The sequence below is a fragment of the Trachinotus anak genome, unplaced genomic scaffold (genome assembly GCF_046630095.1).
Source record: "Trachinotus anak isolate AG129_WGS33_773 ecotype Australia unplaced genomic scaffold, CSIRO_AGI_Tana_v1 ptg000002l, whole genome shotgun sequence".
NCBI lineage: Eukaryota > Metazoa > Chordata > Actinopteri > Carangiformes > Carangidae > Trachinotus > Trachinotus anak.
The window spans coordinates 24,615,912-24,630,722 of NW_027273853.1; the positions used below are offsets into that span (position 1 = coordinate 24,615,912).

At 39.8% G+C, this 14,811-nt stretch overlaps 1 protein-coding gene across 2 annotated transcripts; it reads left to right on the forward strand.

Moving 5' to 3' along the window:
- The first annotated feature begins 2,064 nt into the window (after positions 1-2,064).
- On the forward strand, positions 2,065-13,026 carry LOC139605777 (myosin heavy chain, fast skeletal muscle-like). 2 transcript variants are annotated; one of them, XM_071457566.1, is made up of 41 exons: positions 2,065-2,096; positions 2,244-2,279; positions 2,534-2,755; positions 2,831-2,974; positions 3,073-3,229; positions 3,322-3,349; positions 3,432-3,540; positions 3,630-3,722; positions 3,811-3,874; positions 3,956-4,054; positions 4,146-4,249; positions 4,362-4,500; positions 4,639-4,757; positions 5,172-5,321; positions 5,421-5,591; positions 5,687-5,987; positions 6,125-6,195; positions 6,295-6,382; positions 6,528-6,645; positions 6,735-6,858; positions 7,138-7,274; positions 7,379-7,634; positions 7,724-7,966; positions 8,052-8,228; positions 8,316-8,461; positions 8,566-8,656; positions 8,761-9,150; positions 9,251-9,377; positions 9,471-9,589; positions 9,671-9,867; positions 10,164-10,347; positions 10,451-10,616; positions 10,748-10,872; positions 10,986-11,294; positions 11,387-11,590; positions 11,691-11,816; positions 11,905-12,075; positions 12,175-12,279; positions 12,391-12,486; positions 12,584-12,715; positions 12,926-13,026. In XM_071457566.1, exons 3-41 carry the CDS (start codon positions 2,549-2,551, stop codon positions 12,944-12,946), a joined length of 5,808 nt encoding a protein of 1,935 aa, XP_071313667.1. In that variant the 5' UTR covers positions 2,065-2,096; positions 2,244-2,279; positions 2,534-2,548; the 3' UTR covers positions 12,947-13,026. The 2 variants fall into 2 exon arrangements, with proteins under 2 accessions (XP_071313667.1, XP_071313658.1); XM_071457557.1 differs by lacking the exon at positions 2,065-2,096 and having other exon boundaries at positions 2,191-2,279; positions 7,138-7,278; positions 7,383-7,634.
- Positions 13,027-14,811: the final 1,785 nt, after the last annotated feature.

Consider the following 14,811-nt stretch of genomic DNA (forward strand, 5'->3'; position numbering starts at 1 on the left):
AAATCCAATTACATCAAGTATTCATAAAAAAGGTAGAGGGCAAACTGATCAGTAAACATGGAATAATAATAACAATTATATCAATCAGGCACACCTCAAAGCCAACAGTGAACAAGCCTGACTTCATACATCTGTATCTCATGGTAAAGGAGTTAATCAAATATGACACTGCTGCAACTGTTTTATAACAGCTGTTTTAGAGTGTCCTGATCATACATCCAACAGCGAGTACATGGGGATTTGTCACACTGCACATTACAACATGTTATTTTATTAGTGGAAAGTTTAATTTGAACATTTTCTGAGTATTTTGGAAGTGCAGTGCAAGTTTAACACTATTGCCTATGACATGGAAAAATTATATTGCTCAATTACCAGAGTGAGGTTGACCTTCACAGTCCAGTGATGTGCATGAGCCAGAAATGGACTTGATGCTATGTCTGCAGAGTCAGTTAAAGTGTTAATAGCTTGACATATGAGTGTGAATACCACAGACATATCTCTTACACTTCACAAGCAATGCTTGTATATTTTTCATTTTTTATTTCTTGTGAAACTATTACATCTTAATTGTTTTAATAATGAATGATTACTTATTATTAACAATTTCACATCATATTTAGAATTCATTAATACATTGATTTATTTTATTTTAATCAAACAAATTAATTATTTTGAAAAAAATAATTTAATTAAAAGTAAAATAATCCCACAAAATCATTGAATTAGAATTTTGTCAAAGGGCCTATATTAAAAATACCTATTTTAAGCACAGATTATCACAAATTCAGGATCTGTCTCTGCTGATGGCAACCTGAAACATAAGATGGATGTACCCGCAACAAATGTTAAACTCATGTAACCATCAGCTGTCGTCCTAACCATATTTGGCATGTGTCCCGTTTTTAACTTCTGCTTTGTAAGCTAAACACATTCAATGCAAGGATTCCAGTTCAAGTCTGTGAGTGTGGTAGAGCACCTATAAAACTCATGCTGTGGTGAAATTATGTACTCTAATGTTTAAGACCAGAGTAAAGTATATAGCACTGTTATAGAGTATGATGTGTATAGAATCAACATTTTCAATTAATTAAACATTTTCTTTATTGATGCTTCTTTTTCCCACAATGACTGAAAATAAGGATGTACCCCTAGTTTTAACAAATTTCACACATGATGAAATTGATCAATGTAAAGTAAAGATGTAAATATAAGTTATTATTAACTATATGTGTTCTCAACGTATTACTAGCTCTGTCTGAAAAGCCTTCAAAGTAAACTGCCTTGAATTCCAACTATGATTTTACATGCAAATTTTGTCTGTTTCCTGTTTGGAGGGATTCAAATCACACTGCCTAAGGCTAATAGTGTAATTAACACATGTAAATAATCCCTCATGAAGAAAATGGTCGGTAAATAGGTGGCAGATATTGAGCATCTGAAGGTTTGTACGAAATACACTGACAGAGGGTGCAAAGTGTCTGAGCAGCTGGTGATTCTTCTGAAGTCATTCAAACATTTATTCAAACATTTGTCCATTTCACAAATTAAATAATATATTCTCATCTGGCATGGGATGAATTGACTGACTAGTTTTTAAAAGGGAGAACTTAAGCATGTTAAATACAAAGAGGAGGCTTCAGTGAAGTAGCTCACACTGCAGGAAAAGTATGACTGAAAGGGGAACTACATAGCCTATGTAGACAGCTGGATTAATTACAATTAAAACATCTGTTCTTTCATTAGTGCATGAGAAATTTAGTGTTCATACAACCACTTTGAATATTAAGGGTGCTTATACAGCTATTTCTTTTACAATGATATTTTACCTTAAAGTGCCATGTCTTGAAAAACCTGTTCAGAAATGGAACACAGACATTGGCCTTTATGAAATGCAAATAAGGTGTATCTACTGGCACTACACATTTCAGTGGATGTCTGCCTTGTCTGCCCTATGCCTTTTACTGTTATCCACACCACATTTGGCATGTGTCCCATATTTAACTTCTGCTGTGTACGCAATCCGGATCCAATATAAAGAGTCCAAGAGGACACAGCAGTGTGTGGTAGGAGACCCTTGAAGACCCCTGCTTGTGGTAGGCTTATCTTTTATGTACTTTGGTTCAACATTTTCATTATTACACATCATTAAAATACCAATTTGTTGACAATATATTTGTTCAACAAATCTTGGCTTTAAAACTTTTCTCTATAACTGAAATTTTGTGCAATGTTTTTAACAGGATTGTGGAACATACTTTTGACAGAGAGAGGGTCAGGTACAACTGTTTTTTGACTTTTATGTATATTATGTGAACTATTTAATACAATAAATAAATAAAATAAAATCTAGTTAGTGTTAATCACTATTAAAACACAAATGAAGTCATTTTTGTCACATTAAAATTGAGATATAGTATATATTAATTAATAAATTGCATACATTGATCCTGGGCTCTTCAGCTACATAAGCTGAAGACAGCAGCTTTGACACAGATCAGTAAGATCACTCTTATTTGCAATTACTTCACAGAAATAAACTGCCACCATGAGTACGGACGCAGAGATGGCCGTTTATGGCAAAGCTGCCATTTACCTCCGTAAGCCAGAGAAGGAGAGAATCGAGGCTCAAAGCAAACCCTTTGATGCCAAGTCTGCCTGCTATGTGGCTGATGCCAAAGAGCTCTACTTGAAGGGAACAATCATCAAGAAAGAAGGTGGCAAAGTCACCGTCAAAGTCCTGGACACTCAGGAGGTTTGTATCATAAAATCAGTTTCAAGTAGGAGTTAAATGTGGTCAGTTCTCATCGTGATCAATGTCCTGTTGCAGGAGAGGACAGTTAAAGAAGATGACGTCTCTCCAATGAACCCTCCCAAGTTCGACAAAATTGAGGACATGGCCATGATGACCCATCTCAATGAAGCCTCTGTCCTGTATAACCTCAAAGAGCGTTATGCAGCATGGATGATCTACGTAAGCCAATCTGCCAGATGATCAAACATAAATACTGAAATTGACTATACTTGTAGGAAACATGGAGTTAACTGTTACATCTCCATGATCACTTTCAGACCTACTCTGGGTTGTTCTGTGCCACCGTGAACCCCTACAAGTGGCTCCCAGTGTATGATTCTGAAGTTGTGAGTGCCTATAGAGGCAAGAAGCGTATGGAGGCTCCACCCCACATCTTCTCTGTCTCTGACAACGCTTATCAGTTCATGCTTACTGGTACGTCCTTAACTTAACAATGTACAATTTGTTATATACGAGATTTCCGTTGCAGAAATACATGGTCAATGTTTTATTTTCTGTTTTAACAGACAGGGAGAACCAGTCTGTCTTGATCACGTAAGTTTCACATTTGTTGACTTTTTTTTTAATGTATTCAAATATCTTGATCAAATTCTGATAAGACCTTGTTTATACCCAGTGGAGAATCTGGTGCTGGAAAGACTGTGAACACCAAGCGTGTCATCCAGTACTTTGCCACAATCTCAGTTGGGGGAGACAAGAAGAAGGAAGCAGCAGGCAAAATACAGGTATGTTATGATAACAAGATTTCTGAAAATAGAATATACTTTCAGAAGAGAAACCTTTTTCTGATAGAATTTATATACTTGGATGACAGGGGTCACTGGAGGATCAGATTATTGCAGCTAATCCCCTGCTGGAGGCCTATGGTAATGCCAAAACTGTGAGGAATGACAACTCTTCCCGTTTCGTAAGTATCACGTGATTTCTTCAAGAAAATGTTCTTCTCTCACAATGCCCAAGTGATGAGACGTTAACATTTTCTCTCTTCCAAACAGGGTAAATTCATCAGAATCCATTTTGGCACAACTGGCAAACTGGCTAGTGCTGATATTGAGACATGTAAGTAACAATCCTCATAGCAAAAATAATTGACTGGAATTGAGAATGGCCCTGGTTGTGATTTATGAACAACATTTGCAGATCTGCTGGAGAAGTCAAGAGTGTCATTCCAGCTTCCTGATGAGAGAGGCTACCACATCTTCTACCAGATGATGACAAACCACAAACCTGAGCTGGTTGGTAAGTAGACTGAGTTGCTTCCCAATGTTAAATGTACTAAGAGGTTTCATTAAAACAATCTATTGAAATTGTCCCCATTTTTGATCTCCAGAGGCATCACTCATCACAACCAACCCCTACGACTTCCCCATGATCAGCCAGGGTCAGATCACTGTGGCCAGCATTGATGACAAAGTTGAGCTGGAAGCCACTGATGTGAGTGATTTTTATTTTTGAAACTTTTCAATACATAGAATGCATTTACTGTGATATCAAAAGAGATCTCATGAATGCATTTTCTAAAGTGGTTATGTTTTGTGGAAAACAGAATGCTATTGATATCCTGGGCTTCACTAGTGAGGAGAAGATAAGCATCTACAAGATGACTGGTGCTGTGATTCACCATGGTAACATGAAGTTCAAGCAGAAGCAGCGTGAGGAGCAGGCTGAGCCTGATGGCACTGAGGGTGAGTATTTAGTGTCATGTCAAAGTGAAAAATGTGCAAATAACTGCAGTAAGTTCTTAATCACATTGGTTTCTGTTATATCATGGTGGACCATCACCCACTGTCTGTATTAAATGTAAATGATTGAACTGCTTTCAGACGCTGACAAGGTTGCCTACTTGTTGGGTCTGAACTCTGCTGACATGCTGAAGGCTCTGTGCTATCCCAGAGTGAAGGTCGGAAATGAGTTTGTCACCAAGGGACAGACTGTACCTCAGGTAAATGAGATCTAAGGAACTCTTTACTGACAAAACCACATAAAATCAGTCTGCAATTAATGCTCAAATCTCAAGCTCTGCTCTCCTAATTGACTCAATTGCAACATACAACTTTTAACTACAAATAGTTTTATCAACCCTAAGCGGCTAGCTGCAAAAGAATGAAAGGGTAGATAACATTAGCACCTAGCTGCGGACAATAGTAAAGTGTCCATCAGGCTAAAGAATTTGTTTGGATGTTAGTGGAGAAACAGAAACAAAATAAACGCTAACGTTTTTCGGTCCTTGCTGGATATGTGAACAAAGAATTATTTGATAACGTATTTGCCGAGACCTCTGTATAATGGGACTATGTGTCTACGGTTATGTTTAATGCAGCTTTAGTCAAAACAAATATTTTCTCTTTTCTTTTAGGTGCTGAACTCAGTGACTGCCCTGGCCAAGTCTATCTATGAGAGGATGTTCTTGTGGATGGTCATCCGTATCAACCAGATGCTGGACACTAAGCAGCAAAGGAATTTCTTCATTGGTGTGCTGGATATTGCCGGCTTTGAAATCTTTGACGTAAGCTTCATTGCCTGCAATTCAGCATCCAATACTTCACAGGACAGAATCCTTCTTATTGCCTTTGAGAGATTAGACTAATTATCTGTCCCCTCACAGTTCAACAGCATGGAGCAGCTGTGCATCAACTTTACCAATGAGAAACTGCAACAGTTCTTCAACCACCACATGTTCGTCCTGGAGCAAGAGGAGTACAAGAAGGAGGGTATTATCTGGGAGTTCATTGACTTTGGCATGGACTTGGCTGCCTGCATTGAGCTGATTGAAAAGGTACGCATTAATTTTGTGATCCTGTTGCAAGTAATTGTTCTCAATGTGCACGGACATTTTCACTTCATAACATATCTCTTTACACTTTCATCAAGCCCATGGGAATCTTCTCCATCCTTGAAGAGGAGTGCATGTTCCCCAAGGCCACTGACACATCCTTCAAGAATAAGCTGTATGACCAGCATCTTGGCAAATGTAACGCATTTGAGAAGCCAAAGCCCGCCAAGGGCAAGGCTGAGGCCCACTTCTCCCTGGTGCATTATGCTGGTACTGTGGACTACAATATCAGTGGCTGGCTGGACAAGAACAAGGACCCGCTGAATGATTCTGTCGTGCAGCTGTACCAGAAGTCCTCAGTTAAACTGCTGGCTAGCCTGTATCCTCCTGTTGTTGAGGGTATGATACAGAATTAATTACAGTAAAAATAAAAAAACATATTTCAAGATTGCATGCACTGTATATGTTTAACTAAATGTTACATATGTCCCTGTGAATGTTAAGTCTAACAAAACCTTTGTACTTGAAACTCTCAGAGACCGGAGGTGGCAAGAAGGGAGGCAAGAAGAAGGGTGGCTCTATGCAGACTGTGTCTTCACAGTTTAGGGTAAGCTTTAATATTGTAAACTGAGAAATAACATCACATCTCAACTTATACGCAAACATACAAGATTTAATGACAAGAATTACTATTTTCTAACTACAGGAGAACTTGGGCAAGCTGATGACTAACTTGAGGAGCACCCATCCTCACTTTGTGCGCTGCCTGATTCCAAATGAGTCCAAGACTCCAGGTACATACATAAAATAATATTTATTTATATCAGTCTGTGAGGGGTGGTTTTGTTTTGTTAGTATGGTTTATTTGGATTTATGCTGATTCAAGATGAAGAATAACTATTTGCTCACAAAGGCAATTGTAAAATCTCTATTCTACAGGTCTGATGGAGAACTTCCTGGTCATCCACCAGCTCAGGTGTAACGGTGTGCTGGAGGGTATCAGAATCTGCAGGAAAGGTTTCCCCAGCAGAATCCTCTATGGTGACTTCAAACAGAGGTACCATGAATAGATTTTGAAAGTTTTCTAATGTTAAACAGAAACTACAAGACAAATGCTGACAATGATCACAAAATTCTCATAAAAAGGTACAAGGTACTGAATGCCAGCGTCATCCCTGAGGGCCAGTTCATTGACAACAAGAAGGCTGCAGAGAAGCTGCTTGGATCTATTGATATTGATCATGACCAGTACAGATTTGGAACCACCAAGGTAGGCACCATCCGTTACTTGTTTTGAGTATAATTACCAAAGAGATTGAGTGTTATTTGTCTATTTTGCCCACTTTTGTGTCAATTTGTTGTACATTGGCATTAAACTCAAAAAATACTTGCCTAATTTGAATTTATGTTTTGCAAAGTGAGAGCATGTACCAAGGAAGAAGTGCTGTAAATGTAGAGAAGCCACCAGGGTGCCATTTATAAACACCTTAGCCATAGAACTCTTAAACCATGTGGGGTACCTAAAAGTCCATTTTATTATTTTATTCAGGTGTTCTTCAAGGCTGGTCTGCTGGGTACCCTTGAGGAGATGAGAGACGAAAAACTGGCAGCTCTGGTCACCATGACTCAGGCTCTCTGCCGTGGATACCTCATGAGAAAGGAGTTTGTGAAGATGATGGAGAGGAGGCATGTTGAAAAAAGCTTATTCTGACACAAAAATGACATAGACATGAAAGCAGTACTAAAGATGACATTGTATATAATACAACAATACAACTTGTTGTCCACAGGGAGGCCATCTTTACCATCCAGTACAATGTTCGCTCATTCATGAATGTGAAGCACTGGCCATGGATGAAGGTGTACTACAAGATCAAGCCTCTGCTGAAGAGTGCGGAAACTGAGAAGGAGTTGGCTCAGATGAAGGAAAACTACGAGAAGATGACAAGTGACTTGGCTGCTGCCCTGGCCAAGAAGAAGGAATTGGAGGAGAAGATGGTGTCTCTTCTGCAGGAGAAGAATGATCTGCAGCTCCAAGTGGCATCCGTAAGTACACGTGAACAGACGGCTGTCATTTTTCATGTTTCATCGATAATATATTGATGCTAACATAAAATGCTCGTACAATAAACTAGGAATCAGAGAATCTGAACGATGCTGAAGAGAGATGTGAGGGGCTCATCAAGAGCAAGATTCAGCTAGAGGCCAAACTCAAAGAGACAACTGAGAGACTGGAGGATGAAGAGGAAATCAATGCTGAGCTTACTGCAAAGAAGAGGAAGCTGGAGGATGAATGTTCTGAGCTCAAGAAGGACATTGATGACCTGGAGCTTACCTTGGCCAAAGTGGAGAAGGAGAAACATGCCACCGAGAACAAGGTTTGTCAATATTAATACATCTGTCAGATCAAGTAAAATCAGGATCATTACCCTTTCAATAACAACTTCTTTCTTGCAAACATAGGTGAAGAACCTGACTGAAGAGATGGCTTCTCAAGATGAGAGCATTGCTAAGCTCACCAAGGAGAAGAAAGCCCTTCAGGAGGCTCATCAGCAGACTCTTGATGACCTGCAGGCTGAGGAAGACAAAGTCAACACTCTGACCAAGGCCAAGACCAAGCTTGAGCAGCAAGTTGATGATGTGAGTTACAAAGTCACTTACAAAGTTGGCAAGACAAGACCACATTTTTGCTGAACATGATCATGACAAATTTGTATCAATATGTAGCTTGAGGGTTCTCTGGAGCAAGAGAAGAAGCTGCGTATGGACCTTGAGAGAGCCAAGAGAAAGCTTGAGGGTGATCTGAAACTGGCCCAGGAATCCATCATGGACCTTGAGAATGACAAGCAGCAGTCTGATGAGAAACTTAAAAAGTAACAGAATTAGTTTTCCTCTATTTTTTAAAACAACCATGAAGTTTCTTGACACACTCAATTGCTTGTCTTGACTCTTACTGTGCACTTTGTTATTCTCACAGGAAGGACTTTGAAATTAGCCAGCTCCTTAGCAAGATTGAGGATGAGCAGTCAATGGGTGCTCAGCTTCAGAAGAAGATCAAGGAGCTTCAGGTAACTGATATATTGTCTTACATATAACATTAGCTCATATCTTTAGTATTTTGTGTTTTAACATTGAATGCTGATTTAAAAGCAAGATATCTACATCACAATAGGCCCGTATTGAGGAACTGGAGGAGGAGATTGAGGCTGAGCGTGCTGCTCGTGCCAAGGTTGAGAAGCAGAGGGCTGACCTCTCCAGGGAACTTGAGGAGATCAGTGAGAGGCTGGAGGAGGCCGGTGGAGCCACTGCTGCTCAGATTGAGATGAACAAGAAGCGTGAGGCTGAGTTCCAGAAGCTCCGTCGTGACCTCGAGGAGTCCACTCTGCAGCATGAAGCCACTGCTGCTGCTCTTCGCAAGAAGCAGGCTGATAGCGTTGCTGAGCTGGGAGAGCAGATCGACAACCTCCAGCGTGTCAAGCAGAAGCTTGAAAAGGAAAAGAGCGAGTACAAGATGGAGATTGATGACCTCTCCAGCAACATGGAGGCTGTTGCCAAAGCAAAGGTAAATAATACATTCAATACAAATTAAATATTTGAATTAGTATAATAAACAAAGGATTTGGGCATACAATCTTTCTTTTCGATTTCTTTTCCTTCTCAAGGGAAATCTTGAAAAGATGTGCCGTACTCTTGAGGACCAACTTAGCGAACTGAAGACCAAGAATGATGAAAATGTCCGTCAGATCAATGACTTGAGTGCACAGAAAGCACGTCTCCTGACAGAAAATGGTACGTACAAAACAGCAGTAAACGGCAGCTATTTTCAGTGTATGACTGACAAGATGAACACAAACTAATGTTTGATGATCATTTTTACACAAGGTGAGTTTGGCCGTCAAATTGAAGAGAAAGAAGCTCTTGTCTCCCAGCTGACCAGAGGCAAACAGGCCTTCACTCAGCAGATTGAGGAGCTGAAGAGGCAGATTGAAGAGGAGGTTAAGGTAAGGAAATTTTGAAGTGTGTCCTGGTATCATTTAATGAGATTTAGACATTTTGTGCATTCAATTCTATTTCTTACATAGGCCAAGAATGCTCTTGCCCATGGACTGCAATCAGCCCGCCATGACTGTGATCTGCTGAGGGAGCAGTTTGAGGAGGAGCAGGAAGCCAAGGCTGAGCTGCAGCGTGGAATGTCCAAGGCCAACAGTGAGGTGGCTCAGTGGAGAACTAAGTATGAAACTGATGCTATCCAGCGCACTGAGGAGCTTGAGGAGGCCAAGTGAGTAACATTCAAACAATAAAATTACCAGTTAAAGTGTAGCATTATAGCACAGTGCAACTGACAGTGGTATCACTGGTATCAATACTTGCATTTAAACACATTTAATGAAACATTACATTATTTTCTTTGCATATGTTTTATAATATGTACCACTGTACAGTGTAGTTACACTTCTGTGTCTTGTAATTAAAAAAATGTAATTATTTGCATGTCATATATGCAAAAATATCTGGAAAATGGTATTTGTAAATGTAAGGTTTGGATTGACAGGCAAATTTCACATTTTTTTATAGGAAAAAGCTGGCTCAGCGCCTTCAGGAGGCTGAGGAGCAGATTGAGGCTGTGAATTCCAAGTGTGCCTCTCTGGAGAAAACCAAACAGAGGCTCCAGAGTGAGGTGGAGGACCTCATGATTGATGTGGAGAGGGCTAATGGACTGGCCGCTAACCTGGACAAGAAGCAGAGGAACTTTGACAAGGTAATGTTTACTTTCAGTGACCATGACATATAATCAAAAAGAAGTAAAATGATTTGTCTCTATATTAAATAATACTTAATCAACTGTATAAATTATATAACAGGTGCTGGCAGAGTGGAAGCAAAAGTATGAGGAGGGTCAGGCAGAGCTTGAAGGAGCTCAGAAGGAGGCTCGTTCTCTCGGCACCGAGCTGTTCAAGATGAAGAACTCATATGAGGAAGCTCTGGATCAGCTGGAGACCATGAAGCGTGAAAACAAGAACCTGCAACGTGAGTTCTTACCTGCTAGTGTTTAACTACACTGTGGTTAAATTGTATTTAACATATCTGTATACGTGTTAGAGTATTTATATTTTAAATCTTAAGTCTTAATGATATCAAATACGTGCATCTCTCTGCAGAGGAGATCTCAGATCTGACTGAACAGATTGGTGAGACTGGCAAGAGCATCCATGAGCTGGAGAAGTCCAAGAAGCAGGTGGAGACAGAGAAGGCTGAGATCCAGACAGCTCTTGAGGAAGCTGAGGTACAATTTTTTTTATCTGGGGAGAAAAAAAAATACAATTTGTGGACAAATATATTGGTATATTGTCGAAGGTCTGAGGGCTTGAATACATATTTTATTCTTGATATTAATAGGGAACTCTGGAACATGAAGAGTCTAAGATCCTGCGTGTCCAGCTGGAGCTCAACCAGATTAAGGGTGAGGTGGACAGGAAGTTGGCAGAAAAAGATGAGGAGATGGAGCAGATCAAGAGGAACAGCCAGAGGGTGATTGACTCCATGCAGAGCACTCTGGATTCTGAGGTCAGGAGCAGGAATGATGCCTTGAGAATCAAGAAGAAGATGGAGGGAGACCTGAACGAGATGGAGATTCAGCTGAGCCATGCCAATCGCCAGGCTGCTGAGTCCCAGAAGCAGCTGAGGAATGTGCAGGCACAGCTGAAGGTATTGTTGACTTGGTGCTTTTGTAAAAACTACAGTATAATGAGTGGACCTACAACTTGATTTGACTATTTTCCTGATGTTTCTTCCACTAGGATGCTCAACTGCACCTTGATGATGCTGTTAGAGCCCAGGATGACCTCAAGGAACAGGCTGCCATGGTGGAGCGCAGGAACGGTCTCATGGTTGCTGAAATTGAGGAACTTAGAGCTGCTCTGGAACAGACAGAGAGAAGTCGCAAGATCGCTGAACAGGAGCTGGTGGACGCCAGTGAGCGTGTTGGACTTCTGCACTCTCAGGTGGACAAATATTCATTTCTTCAATCATTAAAAAATGAGTTTTTAAATAATGTGAAAACCAAGCATGTGATGACTAATGTGACTCTTTTTTATGTTTTAGAATACAAGCCTTCTGAACACCAAGAAGAAGCTTGAGACTGACCTGGTTCAGATCCAGAGCGAAGTTGATGACACCGTTCAGGAAGCAAGAAATGCAGAGGAGAAGGCAAAGAAGGCCATCACCGATGTAGGTTTCAGTTTCATTTGGTTACTTTTCTACTCCAAATTCACAGTTTTTTCCATGACATTTCTAATTCAAATTTTATATTTCCTAGGCTGCAATGATGGCTGAGGAGCTGAAGAAGGAGCAGGATACTAGCGCTCACCTGGAGAGGATGAAGAAGAACCTGGAGGTTGCTGTTAAGGACCTGCAGCACCGCCTGGATGAAGCTGAGAATCTGGCCATGAAGGGTGGCAAGAAGCAGCTCCAGAAACTTGAGTCTAGGGTAAGATGATTATGTTAAGATTTCCACAATTGGACAAAGCTGAGAAAACATCCAAAAAACATGTATTCTAAATATAGTACATTTTGTGGTTTTCTGAAGGTGCGTGACCTGGAGGCAGAGGTTGAGGCTGAGCAGAGACGTGGAGCAGATGCTGTCAAGGGTGTCCGCAAATATGAGAGGAGGGTGAAGGAGCTCACCTACCAGGTATAGCTGAAATCACATTTCACATGTATAGTATAAATCAGTCGAATACAACTGGTCCTACTACTTCCCATTAAAACATTTAAATATGCAAATCAATATTTTCCATTACAGACTGAGGAGGACAAGAAAAACATTACCAGGCTCCAGGATCTGGTTGATAAGCTGCAGCTCAAGGTCAAGGCCTACAAGAGGCAGGCTGAGGAAGCGGTAAGGGCAAAACATTTATTTTAAACAATGAGAACTTATTACCATTGCTATGTATTGTTTTACTATGTTATTATGTGTGCTATATATTGTATTCCAGGAGGAGCAGGCCAATGTTCATCTGTCCAAGTGCAGGAAGATCCAGCATGAGCTGGAGGAGGCTGAGGAGCGTGCTGACATCGCTGAGTCCCAGGTCAACAAGCTGAGAGCCAAGAGCCGTGACTCTGGCAAGGTAAATATGTACAGTAATATATATATATATATATACACATATAAAATCCTTCTAATCCAGCAGATTGATTTTTGAAGTCATGAATAAAAAAATGCCATTATTGTTTTAAGCTTTGTAATATTAATAACAAACAAAACCTCTACATGTTCTGTGTGATGTGTATGTATTTAAATACATAATGTAACTATTCATATATTTACTTTTTTACAGGGAAAAGAAGCAGCTGAGTAAAGCACTCCAGTTGATGGGCTGTTTCTAATCATATAATATGATGTGAAATATACGACAATAAAATTGATTTTTATCTTAAATTGCTTTTTGTGTCATTTTGAACTCCTTGTTCACAAAGTGTGCTGAATACTGTTTTTGATGTGCAGGTATGGGCTGTTTTAAAGTTAACAATGACCACAAATACTTATCTGGTGTAACCATTTAATCAACTTTTGAGGTATGCGGTATGGAAAAACTGCTAAAGCATTCATCCAATATACAAACATCCTGAGCACAGACAAGTGAGAGGACAGCCACAAGGGATTTCATTATCAAGAGGGCCAAAGTGGTTAAGGAGAAAGGAAACGGTGTCTGGCACATGTCACTGCAATCCCCATGTGAAACTTTGACAACATGTATGAATCGTTGGCTTAATTCAAGGTGAATTCTCAATATCTGGAGGATGCAACACTTAAACAGCTAGACAGCCCAAGTAACTCTGGCATCCCCAAATCAGGTCTCAAGTGCTTTCTTTTGGCCCTGATCATAACACACCCAGCTACAGAAGGTGAAGAGTGGAAAGAATTGTTTTGTCTTTTTTTTGTTTGAAGTGTTTGACGGGAACAGTCAACAGAAGGCATATGCCATCCATTTGAAGAATTATCAGTCTCCACACTCTGAGATCACTGTTTTTCTATGAGATAAGAGAGAAAGTAGCCTAGAAAATAAACTGTTACTGTTTCAAGGATTTTCCTGCTTTACATTATTCCTTTTTTTCTTATTGATAGTGCCTTTACATTATTGATTGTTGTTGTGCTTGTTTAATGTTATGGTGTCATTCTGCAACAAAATCACTTTGGATTTAAAAAACTAACCAATTTCTGTGTAATTTGGTCATAATTGCTGTGTGAAGACTAGAGTAATGGCTAAAAAATTATCTGTGAGGTCACACTGACCTTGACCTTTAACCATTGACCACCAAAATCTAATCAGTTCATCCTTGAGGCCAAGTGCATATTTGTGCCAAATTCGAAGAAGTTCCTTCAGATATTGGAGGCGGGCGGATGGGTGTACGGACTTACGGACAAACCCGAAAACAAAATGCCTCTGGCTCTGGGTGTTGCTGGTGCGGATGCATTTTGAACAAAAGCTGTCAAAATACATGAATCATTTAATGGTAACCAAACAATAGGTGAAATGTGATGTTCCAAAAGGATAGTCTGCACCACGATCTTGCGGCACATGATTTTATGATATTAACAAACAGAGAAAGATGGCAACTGAGAGAACCTCTCTGGTCTTTTTAATGATTAATGGTCCTAGATTAATGTCTCCATAATTTTCACCAGATTGTTCCCCCTGTGAGACAAATTTCAACATTTGAATTAGAGTAACGTGAAACCTTGGAAACTAAGTTTTATAAAAATCATCTTTCTTCAATAATTGAATAGTTATCTGTCACATCCAGTATGCATACTGTTTATAAAGCAAAAAAAATATTAGCTGTTATAGCTCCCATTAAATGGAGTGCCATTTATTCCCTGAACACTTTAGAGATCAATTACCTACAGTATAATCCTCCAACATTTGAGATCCTGGTGCTAAAAGAAACTAGTGATCATGTTCTCAATATGCAAACATTTTGTAATGTCCAAGCATCACAACCTAGCCTGACCCTGTGGCACAGCTGTTGTCAGCTTGGATTCATGGCAGCAACAATGGATTCCTATGGTGACCTTGAGTCAAGTCTAAATATATAAAAAATGTTAAAAACTTCTGTCGCACAGCATTCCTGGAGCTTCACTGCACCATCTGTTAATTATTTTTGATTGGTTTGTGTTATATTGTCATTTCACACCAATGATTACTCTTTGCTTTCATTTACT